Here is a 24,187-nt window from a genome sequence, read left to right on the forward strand (position 1 = left end):
CGAGGTAACCCCCCTTTTTATTGGTTGCCTTGGAGAAGAAAAATTGCCTGGCAACGTAGGAAAAACCTTCAGGCTGCTGAGTGCATGCTTAAGCTTTCATAAAAACACCGGATTTGTGTGTGTACGTACACACACACAGAGAAAGCAGCCTTGGGAGAGGAATGGGGAACCTTCAGTCATTTTAGGACCACAATTCCCATTCTCCCTGGCCATTCACTGCTGTGGCTGGTGAGAATTGGAGTCTGGTATCTCGTTTGGAAAGACCACAGGTTCCCCATCCCTCCCCTAGTAGAAGCCAGGCAGTGCGTTTGCGCTTAGATGTGCGGCGTTTACATCTTTTCTCAAAGCACTTAACCATTTCGAGTTAAATCTCATGGGAACTTTTCCATTATATACAGGCTGGGTCGGGTGATCTCATGCAATTTCAGAATAACTTTATTACGTATTGCACCGTTAATGTCCGCTGCTTTTTACTGAGTAAGCTAAAGCTCGACAAAAGTAGGCAACAGACAGAAGGCAGATTCAGATGAGGGTAAGTGGGGAAGATAAAGTCAGTTCACCAACCCGATCAGTCATTTTGTAGTAATTACTCAAGATGGCAACCAAAATATTTCTTTCTGGATTGAGAAAGGTCTCTAGATCAACATATCCAACCAAAATTAAAGGCCTGCCATTTGGGGATGCAGTGGTTGATTTCAAGCACCATAAACTTAGAAAAATGCTTTATGATTGGACCGCCACACATCTAAAAACACACATTTTTTGTTGCCATTTTATTGTGAGTTATTTATAACGTGTACTTCGACCCTACCTTTTCCTGGATGCTACACAAAATTTCATCAAAAATACAATGCAACAAATAAAACATTAAAACCACAATAGAGATGTTTGAAGGTAGGGAAAAGTAGTTTGCGCTGTATCGAGGAGCAGACATGGAAACTAGTGTAGCTTAGAGGATGGAGATTATTTTGTCTAGAACTGTAGTCTGTTAAAATCATTACATCTTTATAATGAAGTTAGATACTGTACTTCCATGTTCTTAAAAGTAAGCCTACGTCTTTAACAGCTGTGCATAGGTTACGGAAGCAGGCGTAGAGTGGCCTTTACTAGTTTAGGCTTTCCTAAGTGAGGAAATTCCATTTTGGGATGTTCCCTCTGTGTGTGTTTGTTTTTTTTGTTTTTTAAAAAGATCCTGCAGAAAGAAAATGAGTACCTCGAGCACAAAGCGGAATTCAGATGTTTTGTGGCATGCTAGCTTTCTGGATATAGGAAACTGAAGCAGAAAAGTTAGCCCCTACTTATATAGCCTGAAGTGGTATAGTTCATTGTTCTGTTGCATGTGAAGGCCTAGCCTAGATTTTTCACAGGGAGGAGGAGGAATGAGCAAGTTGTGCCATGCCAAAGCCTGAAGCAAGAGAAATACAAACATGGCAGCGATTGAAACAGAAGACATCAGTGTGTTGCCTAGAAAGTCTTAACAGTCAACTGTTGCTGATTTAAGGACATAGAGACACATCTAGGAAAATTATTTGGTTTACAATAGAAGCTCTCTTTTTTTTTAAGGGGCCCCTCTGCCAGAGCATGATCCCATTCCTCTCAGCTGTGATAGACCACTTGCTAAGTTTGTAAAATGGACCTTATCCCATTTTTAGACACTTAAGCAGGCTTAACAGGATTCTAACAAATTTTGTCTTTCGCTTGATTGTAGTAAAAGCTGTGCACAGCTTACAAATAGATATTAAAATTACCAATAAAAGCAGTTAATCAAAACATTTAAAAATAATTAAGAGTTAAGAAAAGATTAAAACACACCAGCATCTAAATGTCTGGATAGGCTTGCCTCAACAAAAATGTTTTAAGCGGGTTCCGAAAATAATACATTGAAGGTGCCCGTCTGATGTTGATGGACAGGAAGTTCCAAAGCCATAGGCATTGCCACATTAAATTATCAGTTTCTTGACAACGGCCGAATGAGTGTTAGGGGGCACCTGTAATAGCACCAGCTCCACAGAGCAAAGTGGGCACATACGAAGGCAATCCTGCAGGTAAACTGGTCCCAAGTCATTAAGGGCTCTATATACCAATAGTAACACCTTGAATTTGGCCTGGTAACAGATCAGCAACCAGGGCAGATCTCTGAGCAGGGATGTTATATGCTGACAGGGTCTCACTGTTGCCAGCAGCTGAGCTCCAGCATTCTGTACTAGCCAGTTTCTGGGCCAATGCAAGGGAATCCCCACATAGGTGCATTGCAGTGCAGTAATCCCATTTTTAAAGTCACCAGTGCCTGAGCTCTGATCGAGTTCTCCCAGTCCAAGTTAGGTTAGGCTGAAGGTTAAGATACTGGCTCAAGGTTGCCTAAAGAGCTCCTTGCCTGTGCTACCTATCCAGGTTATTGCCAAAGGAGACTCATATGGACTTCAGGAAGTTATGAATGGAGCAGTAATGACCCTAGGGCACCAAACACCAATGATGTTTAGCGCACACTTCTTCCAAAAGTGAATATATTTCGAATGTGTTCTAATGTTTTGGCTTGCAGTCGCTGGTTTACTTGGAACTCCGAAATGAGTTTTTATGACTAGTGATATTTCCTTGCGAGATGTCCTGTGATTTATTTTCAACCTGCATTTTCATTAAGCAGATGGAGCTCTCTAACATCTCCCATAAAGCACCAGAGAGTTCCTGCTGCTTCCACCCACGTGTGTTCTCTGTTCTTCTAAAGCCTGGGCACCACTCACTTTCCTTTTGGCGGAGTAGATTGCTTGTTTATGACTCGCATCAGTACCGCATACCGATTCGGTGGCTTTTAAAATGTGGCTTTCTTTTGTCAGAAAGAACTCCATAGGCCAGGGTAGGCAACCTAAGGCCCAGGGGCCAGATGTGGCCCAATCGCCTTCTCAATCCGGCCCGCAGACGGTCTGGGAATCGGTGTGTTTTTACATGAGTAGAATGTGTGCTTTTATTTAAAATGCATCTCTGGGTTATTTGTGGGGCATAGGAATTCGTTCATTTTTCTTTTTTTCCAAAATATAGTCCGGCCCACAACACGGTATCAGGGATGGTGGACCGGCCCAAGGCTGAAAAAGGTTGCTGACCCCTGCCACAGGCAATGTCTGGTGCGATATATTGCAGTTGGCAAGCAGCTACAACCATAGGGTTGAAGGACCTTGGGGTCACAGCACACTTTGTGCATTGTGTGGTTTTGGTCATGACACAGTATCAAGTTCATTTCTCCATCTGTAAGAGGGAAGTCATATTCCCAACCTACCTTGGACAGTTCTCGAATCTACTAACATGAGTGTGACCAAACTGCGGGAGGCAGTGGAAAACAGGAGTGCCTGGTGTGCTGTGGTCCATGGGGTCACAAAGTGTCGGACACGACTAAACAACAACAAACCTACCTTAAATGATGGTTGGGAAGCTGAATTGCTTGATACGCAAAGCCTCAATTCATTGACAAACATCCATTTCTTCTATGCAATTCACCTAAGCCAAATAACATTCTTTTTTATCCTCCCTCGATTGTGGGGAACTGAGGGCATAGCATTTCAACAACATCCCAACCTCGAGGTGTTTGTATCCTTTCCTTGTATCCAAATTGCCTGAAGCCCTTATTTAAAGAGGGGAATCACTAACTGAAGTTTGCTCTGGTATGAATATATGAGGAAACTGTTAGATGAGTACCTTTTCGGCAGCCATCCCTTTATATCAGTCGTCTCCAGCCTGAATTTGAACTACAATTCCCATCATCCCTGTCCATCCATTAGCCATGCTGGGTCAAAGCTAATGCAAGTTGGAAATCAGTAACACATACAAGTCAGTAGCTGAAGAAGGCAACTTTAGATCATGTTGCTGCTTTAGGAGCAATTTGTCGTGCATGGAAAGAAAGCAATTTAAAAGTACCAGCCCCTTCCCTGATGAAGCCAGTGAAATGAGAAGCAAAGGATATCTGCTTTAGTCGTTATGTCCAGTGATATTGTAGCCCTTTCCCAGTTATGCAGAATATTACTCCTCAAAAATAAATCTTTGTGCAATCCTGCGTATTGAGAACAGAAGATCTGGACCTGAGCCTTGGCTCAGATTAAGACCTGATCTTCAGTACATGCTGGCTAAAATGTGGGTAGCAGTGCCCTTTCTCAATTACCCTACTGCTTGGAGCTGGAATGACCTGGCCGAGGCCATATGGATTTCATTGGATGGTTTCTGGAACTGTAAAATAACCCCGTGACTTGAATCTGAAAGTTCAAAAGCTCAGCAATGAAAGCTAATGTGCTTTGGTTCCTTCACACCATAGCTTCCAAGGTACAAAAGAGAGTGCCTTGTGTTTTCTTGCTTTGTCTTGAGTGTTGTTTTTCTGCACACAGCTGTTTATATCTATGTGCTCCAAATGACAACTTCCTAGCATAAGCTCTTGCTTGCTAAATCACACCACAGGCTCCCATGAGTAAGAGGGACATGCCCTGTGCCCCACTAACTTTTCTATCAGAGGGAGATCAAGCAAAGCCCTTTGCTCTTGTCTTACCATCCTGAACTTTGCTATTTGAGCCCGTGATAGGCTTTGCCAGCAACTGATTGCAGCAATAGCCCTGAGGATTTGCACAAGAGCATCTAGCAGTCGGGACAGTTGCTCTGTGTTCAGACTCTGCCAGTTACATGGGAGAAGTGGGGGCAGTTATTAAATTATGGGGAAACGCTTAAATCCTGCAATCTGCAAATTGAATATTTAAGCAAGCACTATCTGTAGCTCAGTTTGTTGAATTAGATTCAATGGGACTTCCAGGTCACTGTGCAAAGGATCGCAGCCTGGTGGCAAAATCCTATATATACTTAGATATACTTAGAGAACAAGTAACTCCCACTGTTTTCAGTGGATTATATATACTAGATGCACTGCTTGGAGACAGCTGTGATCAAGCGGCAGACAAGTTATAGAAATAAATACCGTATTTTTCCGTGCATAAGACTTGGATTTCCCCCCTAAAAAATAATGTCAAAAATTAGGGGGCGTTTTATACTCTGGGCCATCTAACCCCATTTTCTTAAATCTGAGCCCCCCCCAAAAGGGGGCTTCTTATACATGGGGGTGTCTTACAAATGGAAAAATACAGTATTCCTCAGCAAGGCTAGAATCCTAACAACCACTTATCTCTGAGTAAGTCCCACTGGATTCGGTGGGTTTACTTCTGAGTAGACATGGCATGTTTGGAATGGCATTTTTTACCATGCAATCCTACACTTGTACTCGGAAGGAAGCTCCACTCTGCTCAATTGGAGTTGAGTGTGATCAGGATTGCAGCGATCCTAAACCTGTGTGTAGCTTTCTTCAGGCTTCGGCTTCGTTCCTTTCCTACGCTTGTCAAACTAATGAAGGGGTACGCTTATTTATTCAATCCCCTAATTTCCAAGATCGTCCATTCACACAAGCAGCACGGGGAGAAAGCTACCCGTCCAAAACTGCCTGGCGGATTTCAACGCAGAAATGCGCACCTGCGGAACCAGCTCAGGTACGCAGAGAGAGTCCGGGTCAGGGTCCCTCGTCTCTCGCCCCCGGAGCCGCCACAGGACCTGGCCGCCTCCGTCTCTTCCCCGCCAGCCCGTCGAGGACCCCACCCCCCGCTCGGAGCCGCTGCGGCGAGGAAAGGGTGCGCTCGGGACGCGAGGCGGGGCCGCGCGGCGGAGTTTATAATGCCTCTCCGACGGGGCGGCAGCGAGTGGGAGCGAGCGAGCGCGCAGCCTGCTGACAGTCCAGCGCGATGGGAGGCAAAAAAGTTTGCATCGTGGGCTCCGGCAACTGGTGCGTGGGCGGAGGGGTCGCGTGGGAGGGGGAGTCGCGTGGGTGGAGGCAGTGCTGCTGCAGCTGCGGGGGAGGCGGTGCAAGTTAGGACACTCGAGGCTCAGGTGGGCTCGGAGCTCGCGGGGAGGCTCCTTTGCACGACGGCAGCGCGTCTTCGCTTGACCCTCTTGCACGCCAGCCCAGCCGAGCGGGGTCGTTTCTTGGTTTTTTTTTTTTTCGGGGGACGGGCTGAAAGCTGAATCCTGTTGCTCATTATGATGTGTGGGGCTCTCTACTTCTGCCCCCCTCCCGTCCCGTCCAGTGCCCGCCAGGACTGAAGGTGGTGGTAGTGGGGGAGCTATTGCTTTGCCTTTATAGATTTTTGTTTTGTTTTAAGTCGCTTAAAGCTCACGCTGCCTTCATTCCCTCAGCAGCTTGAACCGTAGGAGCCAACACGTGGGGGGTCCCGCAATAAAATATTTTAGTGGACGCCCTCTCCCCAAGTTGATGAGCATTGCCATTCAAATAGTGTGCCGTGTTATGTGATCGGTTATGTGGGGTGGGGCTTACCTGGTCTCCCCCCCCAATATTTTATTCAAGTTGGCACCCCCAACGTGGGGCTCAAACCCACAACCCTGAGATGAAGAGTCCTCCTCTACCGACTGAGCTATCCTAAATTTGTTGCGCCCTTAACCTTCGGGTTAATAAATGGCGGTGGTGGTAGGAACAGGTGCCAGCCAGAGTCGCTTTCCCTCTGGCGTGACTTTCTGCCATTTCGTGATTTGCTTGCCAGGGGTGCAGAGGGAGAGGGAAGGAGCCCCCTAGTGCTCGCGGAGAGCGCGCCCCTCACTTGGGTCTATTTCTGGCGCCTCTTGTTAGTATCACTCTCTCGAAAAGAAGCTCTGTGCGCTGCGAGGCAATGCCTTCGTGGCTCTGCTTGGTTGTTTCGGTGCGTTAATGTCCTGCAGCTGCTCTTCATATTACCATCCAGGACATGTCAGAGACTAGTCCCAGAACTGGCTTTCAGTGCTAAAGCTTGACTGTGCAACATAGGAATACGTGTATCTTTTGGAGCATGTGCAGAGCACATATTTGGACATGCGCTGGAGGGTTAGTACCGAGTGACCTCAGTGCATTTCCCTGGAGCAAGGTGGGAAAGTTTCCAGCTTCAAGAGTTAGAACTCTATGAGCCAAGTGCAAGTCTCTGCGTGGGCACCTCTGCTTGCATATGTAAGGGTTTTAGTTATAATAAGCAATCTTGTTTAAATTATTCTCTCTCCCAAACACAAGTGCAAGCCTATAATGCTAATGTGAGAGATTTGTACCTGTTCGTGCGTTTGGAGGTGCATGTTTCTAGGCCAGTCCTTCGCCAACAGTGTTCGCCAGATGTTTGGGACTACAAATCCCATCATCCACAGCTTGATGGCTTTGGCTGATGGGATTTGTAGTCCAAAGCGTCTGAATGGTCCCAGGTTGGCAAAGGCTGGTCTAGACTCTCCCTCTTGGTTTCTTACTACTGTATTATAATTTAGCTGACTGGCGTCTTTAGATATATATTTCTAAACAGCTACATTGCATGAACGATGTGATACTACACTGAATAATTGTACGCCTCCTTAGGTAATGCACATAGATTCAAGAAAGTGCTAGTTCACATAACACACATCTAAGTTGCTGCAACAGGGCATGGTGATAGCTACAAGCTTGGGTGACTTCAAAGGGGGATTAGAGAAATCCATGGGGCAGCTATCCATGCCTATTAGCTAACAGTAGTAGTAGGACTTCTGTGGGTTGAAAATGGATACCAATCTTGGCATCCCCGGCCATTTTTTCTTTTTTCTTTTTTGATGCAACTGGGTGAACAGCAGCCTGCCGAACGCTTTATATATATGCTTTTCAGGTTTATACTTTTCACAAATTTTACAATCATTTTAACATTTCGAAACATGACTTCCTTCCCCCTATTTCTGCAGTTCCTTAAATTTATTTTTAATATCTTCTGCATATCCAAATTAATTTGCTCGTTTATTCATCTACTTTAAATATACAGTGGTACCCCGCTAGACGAATGCCTCGCTAGACGAAAAACTCGCTAGATGAAAGGAATTTGCTAGCGGAAGGCTGTCTCGCAAGACAAATTTTCCTATGGGCTTGCCTCGCAAGACGAAAAAAATTCCAATTCCCCCCCCCCCCCGTCAAACCGCTATTCCCCCGTTGGTGCTTCGCAAGACGAAAAATTCGCTATACGACAGCACTCGCAGAACGAATTAATTTCGTCTTGCGAGGCACCACTGTATAATAAAACTGCAGGTTATTACAAGAATCCTGCCAATGTCCTTATCTGTTTACAATTTATCTGTGAATATTCAAGAAACCATTTCCATTCTTTTATTAAAAAGTTTGTTATCTTGATTTCTTGTTCTTCCGGTAAGTTTCGCCATTTCTGCATTTTCCATAAGTTTATGTATCTGTTCTTCCTTTGCTGGGACTTCTGGTTCTTTCCATTTTGGGGCGAGTAACGTTTTTGCCGCTGTAGTAGCATACATGAATAAGTTTCTATTCAGTTTCGGTAGTTCTGTCCCTAGAATTCCCAAAAGAAAAAGGAAGCCTGCCGAATGCTTGAAGTGCAAGCTTCAATTGCAAACGTAATGACGTGAGCATTGTAAATTTGCCTTTTGCGTGTGGTCCTTTGGAAATGTTGTGATTTGGAGATGTGCAAAGTTTCATGAACAACAATGATTGAGGTGGAACACTGCTCAAGCTAGTTGGTGGCAGTAGCAGGGCCTTTCCTATAGCCTGGTGGCACCATGTTAGAGGAGCCATAAGGCTTGGGTAGTAGCTAGTCCCACCCGTGAAGAGGAACAACTGGTTTGCAGGTGAAGCCTATTTAGTTGGCGGTCACACTTGGTGGTGGGTTGCTACTGATAGGTCAGCCACAGTGGGGTTGACCCAGAGCGTTATCCATTTGGGCCACACCTTTGGGGTGTGATGAGGAGTGAAGGTACTTTTCTGAGCACAATTCAAAGTGTTGGTGCTGACCTTTAAAGTAAGGTTGCCAGATTTTTTTTCAATGAATCCGGGGACGCTTTTCAACTTCAGTCGGAATGGATGGATTTTGTCAGGGGACTGATTTGTAAATCCGGGGACTGTCCCCGGGAAACGGGGACGTCTGGTAACCTTACTTTATAGCCCTAAACAGCCTCAGCCCAGTATACCTGAAGGAGCGTCTCCACCCCATCGTCCAGCCCAGACACTGAGGTCCAGCTCTGAGGGCCTTCTGGCGGTTCCCTCACTGTGAGAAGTGAGGCTATAGGGAACCAGGAAGAGGGCCTTCTTGGTAGTGGTGCCCGCCCTGTGGAACCCCCTCCCATCAGATGTCAAGGAAATAAACAACTATCTGACTTTTTAAAGCTTTATTATTATTTATTAATCTGTTGGGAGCCACCCAGAGTGGCTGGGGAAACCCAGCCAGATGGGCAGGGTATAAATAATAAATTAATATTGTTATTGTTATTGCTACTACTCACTATGGGTGATCAGTTGTAGGCTTGCTCCTAGGTGAGATGCTGGAAGGGGGAATGTGAGCTAACACAACTTCCAGCTGAGCAGTGGAAAATTGGGGAGCTGTGTCTGTGGCAGTTTGTGTGTCTGGTGGGTTATTTTGCTGATTCATGCTGTTGGGTGTATCTGTCACATCTTTCTTTTGCATTTATATGCTCTTTGCTGCTTTGGCAGCCTTTGGGCAGTGTATAAATGACATAAACCTGATACAGAGATACTTCTGAGGGTTGCATACACACTCTTTTCTCTCTCTCTCTCCCCCTGCAGGGGTTCAGCTATTGCCAAGATTGTGGGCGGCAATGCAGCCAAGCTGGACAAGTTTGACACCACGGTAAACATGTGGGTGTTTGAAGAGGAAATTGGTGGCAAGAAACTCACTGAGATCATCAACACGCAGCACGAGAACGTCAAGTACTTGCCAGGCCACAAGCTGCCCCCCAATGTGGTAAGTTCAGAAGCCGGGGGGGGGGGGGGGGGGAGAGAGAAGGGAAGCAATGTGTGGGCAGGGTGGCAGCTGTATTCCAGACTGGGCCAATGTGTCACCTCCCTCTCTGTGCCTGCATGCCAGCTTAGAGCCTTTCATTGGATCAAAAACAGCCTCAAGGTATTTGGGTGCCTGTTGCAGAAAATCCAAGAAGCATCAACCATGGGGATCCAGAAATGTAATAAACCACGGGTAGGCAAACTAAGGCCCGGGGGCCAGATCCGGCCCAATTGCCTTCTAAATCCGGCCCGCAGACGGTCCGGGAATCAGCGTGTTTTTACATGAGTAGTATGTGTGCTTTTATTTAAAATAAATAAGATTTATTGAGAGCCAGTGTGGTGTAATGGTTAAGAGCGGTAGACTTGTAATCTGGGGAACCGGGTTTGTGTCTCCACTCCTCCACATGCAGCTGCTGGGTGACCTTGGGCTAGTCACACTTCTCTGAAGTCTCTCAGCCCCACTCACCTCACAGAATGTTTGTTTTGGGGAGGAAGGGAAAGGAGAATGTGAGCCGCTTTGAGACTCCTTCGGGTAGTGATAAAACAGGATATCAAATCCAAACTCCTCTTCTTCTACTACTAAAATGCATCTCTGGGTTATTTGTGGGGCATAGGAATTTGTTCGTATTTTTTTTCCAAAATATAGTCCAGCCCCCCACAAGGTATGAGGGATAGCGGACCGGCTCCCTGCTGAAAAAGTTAGCATATTTTCCCATCCTTTAATGGCACCTCAGTATTTGCCTTGAGTTGTGTACATACCATACATTTCAAGCACATACGCCCCAGAGATTTCTGCAAGCTGTAGTTTCCCCCTCGCAGAGCCAGTGTGGTGTAGTGGTTAAGAGCGGTAGACTCGTTATCTGGGGAACCGGGTTCGCGTCTCCACTCCTCCACATGCAGCTGCTGGGTGACCTTGGGCTAGTCACACTTCTCTGAAGTCTCTCAGCCCCACTCACCTCACAGAGTGTTTGTTGTGGGGGAGGAAGGGAAAGGAGAATGTTAGCCGCTTTGAGACTCCTTCGGGTAGTGATAAAGCGGGATATCAAATCCAAACTCTTCTTCTTCTTCTTCTACAATTCTCAGAAACCTTAACAAACGACAGGATTCTTTTAGTAATTAAAGCAATGCACTTTAAATGTAAGGTGTGCATGCACCTGTAGCTCAGAGGAAGCACCGGTAGCAAAAAAGACCCCCCCCTTGATATTTGTCCTGAATTTGCATCTACACATACAAATTAGCATATGCACATAAATATATGCCATAGTCTTGTGCCAAGAAACGTGTACCTAGCAATGTCCCTGACTGTGACAATGGGAAGCAGTTGTCAATCTGTTGCAGTACATGCATCTAAGCTAGGCCAAGATGAATTATGGGATTCCCAGTAGCTGAAGTTGGTCTCTTGTTGGGGGAGTGGAGTGGACTTAAGCTAAACTAACTCCCGTTGGTTTCAAGAGGAGAGGAAAGCAAGTGTTCAGATATATCCTGCTTTAGAATTTGTGAGGACTTGAGACACGCTTCAGATTTGGCTGGAACACGCTGAATGTTGAGAATCTCGCTTACTTCCCTCCCACATAACTCTGAACAAAGGACTCTTTTGTTGGGGCATTTCATGCTTTCTGACTTCTGGAAAACTTGCACCAACTTCATCACCTGAAAATGTACAGTGAGGGATACACATTGAAAGGTTGTAGGGGGACGCGGGGAGGAAGAATCACGTGTCAAATGAGCCCCAGAAATAACAATCCCACCAGTGTATGTATGAAAATACAGTAAATCCTGGGAAAGAATTTACTGAAGAAGCCCAAAACTGTCCATGGGCGAAACAGGGGACAAACGCCGGCACCCTGTCTAACTTTTGTGCGTAACATCTTCAATATTTCATCTGATTGGACTTGCTTTCATCAATTAACATCTGTGTGTATCATCATTGATATTTCATCTGACTGGACCTATTTTCATCAATATCTACAGGAGCCTGGCTAAAGAAATTTAAAGACTGACATTGTCCTGTTGCACTAACTGCAATGAGTTTTCTGTTTGTGGCTTGTTAGACTTCTTGCATTGCTCTCTCTTTGGTTGGACTACCAATATAGAATTCAGAACGTGGAATGGTTTGGTAGATTTGTGTGCGCCGTTTTTGTGCTGCTTATAGTATACTGATTTACCAGAAATAACAATGGCAGAAGCAGTTGATTTTAAAAGGGGCAACTTTCTGAAGTATGTTGGGAAAGCAGTTTGTAAGCAAGAAAACCCAAAGTGAAGTCCTCGCTAATAGGCTGGCCAGTTTTTAACCTCCCTCTTGAGGATGAACAAGATGCAGATTAGGCTCCTTCCTATCGGAGGGGAGCTTTGAGCAGGAGTGAGCATTCAAACATGAAATTCACAGTCAGCAGTGTGATTGGTCACTGTTCGGGAAGGACCTGTGTGTTTCTGTGTGTTTTGAGCTATTTTCCCTTGTGGTTTTCCGGTGCTAGCCAATGCCAAGTTCCCAATTGAATGAGACTCCATTTCTATTTCATTACATTTCAACTGGGATACTTTAGTGTATGTGCTGGGTGCTTAACATAGTTACACGCTCCATACCCTAGCCAGTAGTAGAAGGGGGGAAATGGCATTGCTTTTAGGAAGTCAAACCCGCTGCCGTACTCTGCATGTAATTCAAAGAACAAATAGTTCCCGATTCTGACTGTGCGACTGATGTATGGATTCGTTGATTCCGAATGCGCTGTTTCAGGAACACTTGAAATGCATCTATAGGTATGCAACAGCTTCTGGAGAAGTTCATAGCGAACAAACAAGGTGGCCAATAAAGGTACATCTCAGAGAGTTGCTTCTCCCATACATATCACCCCCCAGACAAGTTAGATCTTCTGATGGAATCCTGCTGCTCCAAAACCATCTCATGTGCAGGGCCTTTTCAGTCGTGGTTCCAAAGCAGATTTCTCTTTCTTTTCTTCTTTTTAAAAAAGTTTTAATTTTATTGTGTAAATTCAAAAAGTAACATATTATAGAATTTACAATGAAAGTAGATTTCTCTTCTGAGAGATCTACACAGCCTCCTCTTTGCTGTCATTTTTCTGCATGAGTTTTTTTATTTCTGACTGCCTTAGCTAACTATTGATTAAGTTCTGTTGACCAGCTACCACTGCTTTAGTTCATACTATTTTATTTTAGCCACTGTTTCGTTGTTTATCTGGTTTTATTTTGTGTGTGTATCCTCCTATTTTGGTAACTTTTTATTTTAATTTTTCTGTAAAAACAAATTGTATAACCTTTTTGGGTGAGCTATGGTATACAGGTAACTATTAACTGACAATGGATTATTTGTGGCGAGCCTGGATGGGTCTTCAAGGCCCACTTAGCAGATTTCCCTGGGCCTCCTTCCTCCTGCCAGACCCAGAGGAGCACAGGAGGGTTGGCTTGTGCCTCTTCCAGGAGAATGAAGATCAAGGAACATGTTGCCTTGGTAACAAAAGTAATAAATAACCTTCTCTCTGCCTGCTAACATTTCCCAGTGCTAACAGAGTGTCAAAAAGCCCACTCAATAAAAACACATGCTGGGAGATGGCAGAGAGATTAGATGTTACACTAGGCAAGTCTTGTTCATTGAGCACAGGGTTCAAATGCCTTTTATGTTGTTTTTTAATATCTTCCTCATGCCCCCCCAATACTTAGCGGGTGGCGCTGTGGTCTAAACCACTGAGCCTCTTGGGCTTGCTGATCAGAAGGGCGGCAATTCGAATCCCCGTGACGGGGTGAGCTCCCATTGCTCTGTCCCAGCTTCTGCCAACCTAGCAGTTCAAAAGCACACCAGTGCAAGTAGATAAATAGGTACCGCTGCGGTGGGAAGGTAAACGGTGTTTCCGTGCACTCTGGCTTCCGTCACAGTATTCTGTTGCACCAGAAGAGGTTTAGTCCTGCTGGCCACGTGACCCGGAAAGCTGTCTGTGGACAAATGGCGGCTCCCTCAGCCTGAAAGTGAGATGAGAGCCGCAACCCCATAGTCGCCTTTGACTGGACTTAACCGTCCAGGGGTCCTTTAGTGTGTGTGTGTACATGCGCACACACATTAGTATCTCTGCTTAAATCAGGTGTGAGGAACTTTAGGTGCTCCAGATGTTGCTGAACTTCATCTCCCACAAGCCCCAGCAGTTGCCAATCTTCTTTGGTTGGGACCTTGCTCATTTTCCATTTTAGGGCTAAGAAAACACAGACCACAGTTGTAGTATACATAAATAACCTTTCCTGACACCTGGGGATTTCAGTCTGAATTATCCTCAACAGAAAGGACTCTGGTTTCTCAACCAAAGAAGGACCCAACCAAAGAAGATTGGCAATTTAAGTTGACAGAATATGCACAACTTGCATACTTAACATATACAATAAGAGAACAAGAAGAACATACATTTAAAGAAGATTGGAAAATGTTTGTTGGATGTATGGAAAACAATTGTGTACAGCTGAAAACGCTGGCAGCATTAAGATAAATTCAACAGTGTAAATAAGTTGATTCAATAATGGAAGAAGAGAAGAAGAAGAAGAGTTTGGATTTGATATCCCGCTTTTCACTACCCGAAGGAGTCTCAAAGCGGCTAACATTCTTCTTTCCCTTCCTCCCCCACAACAAACACTCTGTGAGGTGAGTGGGGCTGAGAGACTTCAGAGAAGTGTGACTAGCCCAAGGTCACCCAGCAGCTGCATGTGGAGGAGCGGAGACGCGAACCCGGTTCCCCAGATTACGAGTCCACCACTCTTAACCACTACACCACACTGGCTTAGTTTTTGTAAAATATGCAGGGATTTACGATATGTAAACTGAACCATGGAAAGAGGAGGGAAGTATTAAGGATGTAAAATGAGTATTTTAAATTGTAAAACAGGAAATTTTAATATATATAGAGAGAGAACGAACTCTGGTTTTGGGGGGAAAGTAATTTATGCAAATATTCAGCTTTCTTCAAAGGCATTTGGCTACCCTAGTGCAGAATTTCCCAGGATTTGTTTAGTATGTGTGTCTGTAAGAGCTGCAAACCTTTCTTCCACCACCATCACCCTTCCTTGCTCTCACTGAGGATCCTGCTCCCTTGAGCTGCCTAGACTTGTGTTGTTGATGCCTTTCTTCTCTCCAACCCCCCCCCCCAATTGCTGCAGGTGGCAGTGCCAGATGTGGTGAAGGCTTCAGCTGATGCAGACATCCTTATATTTGTAGTGCCGCATCAATTTATTGGGAAGCTCTGTGACCAACTGAAAGGCCGGATCAAGAAGGACGCGATTGGGGTCTCGCTCATCAAGGTGTGAGTTGGAACTAAGGCTTGGGCTGCTCTGAGCAGCTTCAAGGTGGGGCTGGCTGGAGATGCAACCATCCTAGGAACTGACCCGGGGCGGGTTGCATGAGTTTGCTTAGATGAGCTGAGAGGCAACTGGGTGTGTGTGCCTGTGAGGGGGATAAATACACATGGAACAGGGTCAAGGAACGCCTGTGGGAGAGTGGGGAACACCCGCATGGTTGATCAATTGCCTATGGTTGATCAATGGCTGTGATTTATTGAGAGCGCATATAATGGTTTATAGCATTGCAGCAAGCTTAGTCTTCCCTGTTGAGGCTCTTGGAAGTATTCTTTGACTCTTGTGGCATCTTCAAAGCTTCAGGCAAATACCACGTTCTTGGGTTGAGCACATCTTATTTAATACTCACATACGGAAAGGAGGGATCAGCAGCACTTGAGCCTATTTTGCTGCTCCTAACACCAAAAATTACTGTAGTAGTTGTATGCATATTATATGCTGCCTTTTCCCCAGACTGGGATGCAAGGCAGCTTATATAGATAAAATTTGTTGTTTAGTTGTCTTCGTCGTGTTCGACTCTCCGTGACCCCATGAACCAGAGCATGCCTTGGAAACTCACTTTCTTCTGAAAGCTGCTCCTTTTTAATGTCCACGGAGTTTTCTTGACAAAATACTGGAGTGGTTTGCCAGTTCCTTCTCCAGGTGGATCACATTTAGTCTAAACTCTCGGCTATGAACTGTCCGTCTTGGGTGGCCCTGCACAGCATAGCTCATAGCTTCTTGGGAGTTATTCAAGCCCCTTCGCCACGACAAGGCAGTGATCCATGAAGGGGATAGATAAAATAGAAAAAGCCAAAAACATAGGAAAAAACCTGTCGTTAGAAAGCAATTAAACACACACATATACACAAAATATATACCAGTATGTTTAATTACAATAAAAACATCACAGCACCAGCCTTTTCCTTAAAAATAGTCAGTTCCCCAAAGCCAACTGTTGGAACAAGAAAGTCCAACAGCAAGGAGGGAGCCAGTCCATTTTCTCTAGGAGGGGTGTTCCAAAGTCTGGGAGCAGCCACTGCTAGTCACAACATCTATTATATGCTGTTGCATCTCTTTGGGGGTTAAGGATGCTCTCAGAAGGACTACGGGCTACTTGAGGGATCTCAGCAAAGAGCTACTCCACTGACCATGCCATGTTCTGTTGAATCCCAGGGTGTGGATGAAGGACCCGATGGTCTGAAGCTGATATCGGACATCATCCGTGAGCAGCTTGGCATTGAAATGAGTGTGCTTATGGGGGCCAACATCGCTAATGAAGTAGCCGACGAGAAGTTCTGCGAGACCACCATTGGTAAATGAGTTTGAGCTTATGGCTAGCTGGGCGGTGAGAATCTCTCCAAGTGGGCTGCTCATGCCAAGGTCTTCTGTCCCTCCTTACCTTAGCAGTGCCACCACTAGGTGTCTTGGGCCTACTGAAGCTTGTAAGAGCAGCTCCACAATGGTACACTAGAGGCTTTGGTTCATCAAGTATAGACAAGGAATAGGGAACATGTGGCACTTCAGATGCTGCAGACTACAACTCCCATCACCGGCCATGACAGCTGGGCCTGGTGGGAGTTGGGAGCCCAGCAACATTTGGGGGGCCACAAGTTCCCCATCTCTGACATAGATGGTGTGATTTTGCCACATCTCACCTAGAGCACAAGGGCCATCGTTTTAAACACACTAAAGCATGTGGGGGGAAAGGGTGTGGCTCCTCAGCCTGATTTGCTCTCTACTGTTGCTGCCATCCAGCTTTCTCCCTTGCCTGCAATGGCCCATGGGGATCCAGGCATGACCCACAGCAAGTGGAAGGACTTGGAAGGGAACAGGGAGAGCCCTGGCTTCTCCCTTGCTGCATGTCAGATCTGTGTCATGTTAATAATGCTGCAGGGGTTTCGGAAGGGTCTGAAAATGTTGTCTTTTTATATGAGCCTCCCAGCTGCGAGATTGTTTTGTTCGCTAGATTGTTCTGTTTTTTGCTGACTTACATTGTTCACCCGTTGTAGGGTGGTGGTGGTTTCTTTAAAAAAAGCTATAAGGAGCTTTGATTCGGTTTGCTTAAATATATCACATTGATTAGTTAAAATACATCACTTAAGGAATTAAGCAAGTTAATTTGCTTAATCCAGAGTAAAGGTTAATCCAGAGTAAAGGGTGTCCCTGAAACACCTGCATGCATATTCCTGAGGGGGTTAGGCTTGCTTGAGCTGTGGATCCAACACATGAACGTGGATGTTGAAGGAAGCACATTGGTTGTATTCGCTTCGCACAACAACAGCAGGAAAACACGGAGGAACTGCAGCAAGTGCAACCGTGTAAAAGTGCAGAGCTGCTCTTGGCCATCACTAGAGGTGACTTCAATGGCCCACTGTCCTGCTACTCTTTGTTGGATCCAGTAGGGGGAGCAGCACAGAGAGGATGCTGCTCCTTCTTCTTTGGCCATCACTCATAGCTGAGTAGGATTGTCTTCCGTGGGCAGCCAATTTTCAGAAGGACAGGCCACAGGGCATTAAAGGGCAGAGAGGATGTGGCGATACATCAACAGGAAAATTGGTCTTGGGCGCTTTATTGTACTACATAAAGGAACCTACGAAGCTCCAGGATTTGCCCCTCTAGCCCAGTATTGTCTACTCCCAGTTGTCCAGGGGTCTCGAACAAAGATGGATCTTTCCTGTCACCTCTTGATCAATTTTAACTGGAGGTGTCAAGGACTAAACACTATGCAAAACGTGTGGTCTTCTGCTGGGCTGTAGTCTCTCGCTGCAGAGAAGAGGAAAGAAGAGGGTCTGATTTGTTAGGAAGTTCCAGGTTCTTCACAGAGCAACTGGAACAAGCTCTATTCACCTCCAGACACCTTCAGTGCAGCCCCCTCCCCAGCCAGTTTCCCAGATTTGTCATATTATGTGTTAATTATAGTTACAAATGCCCCTTCTGTTGAACCACTGCAGCATTATAAAGCATGGAACTCTTCTTTTGGAGCTGCCCCCCCCCCCCTTATACTTGATGCTGAGAATTATACTTTTCATTTTGATAACCCTGGGGGAGGGGAAAATGAGAGATCCATTGGTTGCCATAGGGGTGGGGAGAGTGGAGGCATCATTCCCTCTGGCAAGCTGAAATGCTTCCACGGATGGAAGCATCAGAAGAGTGTGATGTTCAATTCCTCCCTTAGGCTTTAGAGAGGCAAGGAGCAAGGCCGTTTCTACTTATGCCCATGTCTCACCTCTGTGCAGGCTGCAAGAACCTAGAGCATGGACAGATCCTGAAAGACCTGATGCAGACGCCCTGTTTCCGGATCGGTGTGGTGCAAGAATCGGACACCGTAGAAATCTGCGGTGCCCTCAAGGTGTGGGAATAACCAGGCTACCAGCGGTTTGGCAGCTTCCGCATGGGGTGTGGCTTGCTGCTAAGGGAGGTCTCTGCTGGCACGATGGCATTGCACAGAAGAATGGGAGACCTGTGGCCTTCCAGATGTTGTTGGGTTCCCAACTCCCGCGAGCCCCAGCCATCATGGTCAACTGTCAGGTATCATGGGATCTGTAGTCCAGCAACATCTTGATGGCCTCAGATTCCCCACACCTGGCCTAAAGCTTCTGTTGACCTCCCAAGTACATACGTACGTGCACACAGAGTCTGTACAACTATAGATGCAAAGTTATGACTGTTTGGGAAGCCATGCTACCTCACCAGTTAGCTGGAGCAGGTGGGGGACTTGATGGGAGCTACTCCAATGAAATGCGCTTTACATTATATGCTTGCTGGAGAGAGGTAGTTTCTATAGAACCCATCTCTGCTGCCATCCTTCCATGGGAGCCATCATTTGTAGCCCTGCTTAGAACACCAAAGGTTGCTCTGTCTACTCTCTGCCTTAAATAGTTGCAAGGCTAGTGCCGGCCAGAGCTTTTTTGATTATCAACCTATGTTCTTCCTCCTTAGAACATTGTGGCGGTCGGGGCTGGTTTCTGCGACGGGTTGGGCTTTGGAGACAACACCAAGGCAGCAGTAATCCGCCTGGGCCTGATGGAGATGATCGACTTTGCCAAAATCTTCTGCAAGGGCACCGTCAGTTCTTCCACGTTCCTGGAGAGCTGTGGGGTTGCCGACCTCATCACCACCTGCTATGGGGGCCGTAACCGAAAAGTGGCAGAGGCTTTTGCCAAGACCGGCAAGGTAAGTAAGCATTTGCATAGGGCTCTATCCCTTTTCTTGCGAGGAATCCTATTCGGAATAAGGGAATTTCCCTTAAAAAAGGAAAAAGTTGACAGCTATGCTTTAGGGTCGTCAAATATCTCTCAAGGAAAGCTCTTGCTGTAGTGCAATAAGACAGTATTTCAGAAAGCTTTTAAAATCCCACTTTATGCAGTGCTTAAGAGTGCTTCAAATATCGGTAATTCAAAATTCTGTAATGGAGGCCAGTATTTTTCTATATTCAATGCTTTTTTTGCCCCCGACACGAAAAGGTGCACCTCCCTCAGAAGACCCACTCCAGAGCCCAAAGAGCATCTCTTCTTCTTGTGAGCCAGAAGCTTGTTGAGGGGCTGCTCAGGTTGAGGCGAGGGGAGCCCTCTGTGCTTCAGCTAAGCACCTGAAAGAGCTCCCCACAAGCACCACTCTATGCTTGTGTGAGTTGCAGCAGCTTGGGGGCTTGCTCAGGTGAGGTGCAATTTCCCCACACGTCAGCTGCTGAAGAGCCTCAGCAAAGCCAAAGGAATGTGACCTGTTCTTGCCTGGCAAAGAGAGGCTGGTCACCTCTCTTTGCCAGGCTAGAACAGGTCACATTCCTTTGGCTTTGCTGAGGTTCCTCATTATCATATGATGACGATGATGGTTTATTTATTCCTTCAATGCCGAAATAGTCTTCTAATCAGTTTGCAATGATGAGAAACCAATCACAAAAACATTAAAATACAAATATCCATCATTAAAATGTACAAATTCAGCCCGGACACTGAGATCCAGTGCCGAGGGCCTTCTGGCGGTTCCCTCACTGCGAGAAGCTAAGCTACAGGGAACCAGGCAGAGGGCCTTCTCGGTAGTGGCGCCCGCCCTGTGGAACGCCCTCCCATCACAGGTCAAGGAGATAAACAACTACCTGACATTCAGAAAATACATGAAGGCAGCCCTTTTCAGGGAAGTTTTTAATGTGTGATATTTTTGTATCTGATTCTTGTTGGACGCCGCCCAGAGTGGCTGGGGAAATCCAGCCAGATGGGCGGGGTACAAATAATAAATATTATTATTATTATTATTTATTACAATGAAACAATCCTATTGAAAGGTACACAGGGAAATGGTTTCAGAAACCGAAGAGCTATTTGAATCCAGGCCATAAAGCAGCTGCTATGAGAGCAACAGCCACACAGTTCCCAGCCAATGGCTTCCAGAGGGTAATTCTAGCCAGAGTGCAGTGAAGACTCCTATCCTTGTCTTCAAATCCTAGCTGGACATTGGAGAGAGAGAGAGAAACAGTTGGGTTTGCACAAAATATCCACATCCCTTGCCAAGGACATTTGACTTCAACCTTTGTTGCAATGCTTGTTTTGATGTCAACACCGGGTATTTCACAAAATTTGGGAAGCGGCGAGGTGGCAGCGATCGAGATCTGCAGGATGACTGCAGGGAAGGAAAGGTGGACTAGCAAAGCTTGACACCAGGGCAGGCCTGATGGTGCAAATGCTTTCCTGGGGCAACAGTATTTTAGGAACGTGGTAAAGCAACATCTAAGAGGCAAGCTGCAGGATTCCTTGGGCAGCTACTTGCAGATTGTGTGTAGAGGAAAAGGTTTGGTTTGGGCTGGCCTTGTTCAATAAGGTCACCTCTCTACAGCTAAGCATACTGGCCTGGCCAGTATCTGAGTTGTGGTTTTTTTAAAACAACAACAACAACAACAATTAAGAAATATATAAATTTCATGAAATAAATAAATAAATATGTTTTCATCTCCAGCAGGGATGTCTTACACATTCTTGGAATGGCTTTGTACTTCAGCAGCTGCCATGGCTTCTCCCAGGGGACGTGGGTGGCGCTGTGGTCTAAAGCACCCAGCTTCTTGGGCTTGCCGATCAGAAGGTCGGCGGTTCGAATCCACGCGACGGGGTGAGCTCCCGTTGCTCTGTCCCAGCTCCTGCCAACCTAGCATTCAAAAGCACGCCAGTGCAAGTAGGTAGATAGGTAACGCTGCGGCGGGAACGTAAACGGTGTTTCCGTGCGCTCTGGCTTCCGTCACGGTGTCCCATTGCGCCAGAAGCAATTTAGTTATGCTGGCCACATGACCCGGAAAGCTGTCTGTGAACAAACGCCGGCTCCCTCGGGAGATGAGTGCCGCAACCCCATAGTCACCTCTGACTGGACTTAACCGTCCAGGGGTCCTTTATCTTTTACCTGTGGCTTCTCCCAAGGAGTCATGGGATGTGTAGTTGGTAAAGATGCTGAAAAGTCTTTACTGCAGATGTGTGCACACCTCGCTGAACTGGTTTACAGAGATGAGGAACCTGTGGCCCTCCAGCTGTTGGTTGTACTACAACTTCCATCATCCCTGACCACCGGCCATGATACCTGGAGCTGATGGGAGTCAAGTAACATCTTGAGGACCATAGTTTTCCCATCCCTGGTTTGCAGGTTCCCCTGGGCAGAGAGTCTAGCGTCTGAATCACTTTTAACTCTGTGTGGCATAAGATATGTCCAAAGAGAAGCACAGAGAAGGATGTCCTTCTCTGGATCAACCTTCTAGGATTCGCCCAACTTGGGGAGAAAGGCCATGCCATGCAGCCACTCATACTTAAGAGATCTGTCTTGCATCTTGCAGTCTATCGAGCAACTAGAGAAGGAGATGCTCAATGGGCAGAAGCTGCAGGGCCCTCAGACATCAGCAGAGCTGAACCACATCCTCAAGAACAAGAATCTGGTCGACAAGTGAGTCCCGTGTGACCTTTTTTTCCTGTTTTGCTTGCCATCAATATGAATGCTGCACTGGAACCCATTGGATTGGTGTAACAATCAGCGATAGGCCAGGGCTTGTTTCCAGGGCTGTATGCAAATTCTTGGATTGGTTGTTGATGAACTGATTAGTCAATCCACCAATTCAATAAATTTGCATGTTACCAGAATCTAAGTATGACAGGTCTATTTTGATATAATAAAGGAAATGTGAATTTAACTTACTATTTTAATAAACAAAAGCAACCACTTGTGACTGGAAGTGCCAGCTTTAATTTTTGCCTTTTTTGTTTGTTGCAGTGGCCCTTAACCCTCATCTATTAAAGCTGGCTGTATACAAATAAAACTCTACTCAGAAGTCCCACTGAGTTCAGAGGGGCTTGCTTTCAGTTAAGTGTGCGAAGGATTGCAGCCTGAAGCACACCACCCTATTTATTTGCACCTCCAGAAGTACAGGGCAGCAACACACCCCTAAGGCCTTAGGAAATTCCATATTTTATTTCCAGGCAAATTGCTGGTCCCTCCAATGCTCTTCCTGGTGTCACAGCAGGTTTCTCAAACTTGCCCTTTTGCGAGTTTTCATTTTCCTAGCAAGCTTTGCTACCTGTGTGGGAGTTAAATCTCATTTACAGTACTGTCTTTTCTCCCCACTGCAGATTCCCACTTTTCACTGCTGTCTACGAGATCTGCTACACTGGCAAACCTGTCTCCGACTTCATCAAGTGCCTGCAAAACCACCCTCAGCACATTTGATGGGCTTTCAGTCTTGCGCCTACAAAGGAAGGAGTTTGGGAGGACTTCCTGTTTCCCCACTGCCATCCCAACACGAGAAGAGGGACCCAACACAGAGCATGGGGCAAACAAGGGAGGACTCATCAAAGAATCATAGAATAGTGGAGTTGGAAGGGACACCAAGAGTCGTCTAGTCCAAACCCCAGCAATGCAGGAAACACAGCTAAATAATCCCAGACAGATGGTCGTCCAACCTCTGTTTAAAAACCTCCAGTGAAGGAGAGTCCAGCACCTCCTGAGGTGGTCTGTCCCACTGTCAAACAGCTCTAACAACCATGGAGGTACTGGATCAACTCTTTTGCCGGGGAATCTCTGCCATTTACCAATCTCACCTTAAATGGACAAAAAAAGTTGCCTATGTTGTTTCAGTTTCTTGTTTTGCTCTTAGATTCCAGAGTATCCCACTTCTCGGCACACACAGCAGGCAAAGCTTTGGCTTTTATCTTTTCCCTTGACCAGAGAGAAAGAGAGAGAAAATTTCCTTGTTCTGCCTCTGACTTCTCTGGGTTGTGGGTTCAGGCTTGAACCCTGCCAGCAGGGCTTGTTTAAAGTCAGTAATTGGGAGAGGGGACAGGAAGCAAATTCCGATTACAGGTAACGCACCATTTATGCACATTCAATATGTGTGTGGCTGTGCATACATGCATCACTTCAAACCCAGAAGTTACCCGAAAACAATCACGAAAAGGGGAGGGACAGGGTGTCTGCAGGCTTTTTCAAATATACGCAATTTCACTTAAATGCACGGTGCCTCGGAACATAACCCCTGCGTAAATGGGGGGTTTGCCTGTATTATTGATTTTTTACTCCATGCCTGGAACGCAAGGAACCCCAGGCATGATTTAAAACTAGCTGCTAGGGTTCTCTCTCCGGACAAGGCTTGACCTCAGCATCCCTGGTATCCATGGGAATGGGAACTGTAGCCCTGAATGTGAATATTTGTCTTTTTGAAAAACAAACATTAAAGTGAGAAACAAGAAATAATACAGATTAGTTGTTTATCATTCTTCAAAGGCCTGGCTGAACTTTACAGCACGCAATGGAAGGGGGGATTTCATAGAAACATAGAACTCTAAAGTTGGACGGGACCGCAAGGAAACAAAATAGGAAATTCTTTCCAGTAGCACCTTAGAGACCAACTGAGTTTGTTCTTGGTATGAGAACCAAGAACAAACTCAGTTGGTCTCTAAGGTGCTACTGGAAAGAATTTCCTATTTTGTTTCCTATTTTGTTTCGACTATGGCAGACCAACACGGCTACCCACCTGTAACTGGGACCGCAAGGGTCGTCCAACCCCCTGCAATGCAGGAA

The 24,187-nt window shown here is 46.0% G+C and overlaps 1 protein-coding gene across 1 annotated transcript; it reads left to right on the forward strand.

The window, feature by feature from the left end:
• Window positions 1–5,692: 5,692 nt before the first annotated feature.
• Window positions 5,693–23,056, forward strand: GPD1 (glycerol-3-phosphate dehydrogenase 1). The gene is made up of 8 exons (XM_033138679.1): window positions 5,693–5,794; window positions 9,602–9,779; window positions 14,969–15,109; window positions 16,319–16,457; window positions 18,382–18,494; window positions 19,085–19,318; window positions 21,954–22,060; window positions 22,741–23,056. The coding sequence occupies exons 1-8, from the start codon at window positions 5,754–5,756 to the stop codon at window positions 22,835–22,837; spliced, it is 1,050 nt and encodes a 349-aa protein (XP_032994570.1). The 5' UTR covers window positions 5,693–5,753; the 3' UTR covers window positions 22,838–23,056.
• Window positions 23,057–24,187: the final 1,131 nt, after the last annotated feature.

Source organism: Lacerta agilis, chromosome 2, assembly GCF_009819535.1.
Source record: "Lacerta agilis isolate rLacAgi1 chromosome 2, rLacAgi1.pri, whole genome shotgun sequence".
In the NCBI taxonomy this organism is placed as follows: Eukaryota; Metazoa; Chordata; class Lepidosauria; order Squamata; family Lacertidae; genus Lacerta; species Lacerta agilis.

Bases quoted from the DNA above. Each gene is read 5' to 3' on its own strand.
- GPD1 (XM_033138679.1), top strand. From the start codon at position 5,754: ATGGGAGGCAAAAAAGTTTGCATCGTGGGCTCCGGCAACTG. The intron at 16,458-18,381 runs GTAAATGAGTTT...ACCTCTGTGCAG, and splicing joins GTTCTGCGAGACCACCATTG to GCTGCAAGAACCTAGAGCAT. The intron at 19,319-21,953 runs GTAAGTAAGCAT...TGCATCTTGCAG, and splicing joins CTTTTGCCAAGACCGGCAAG to TCTATCGAGCAACTAGAGAA.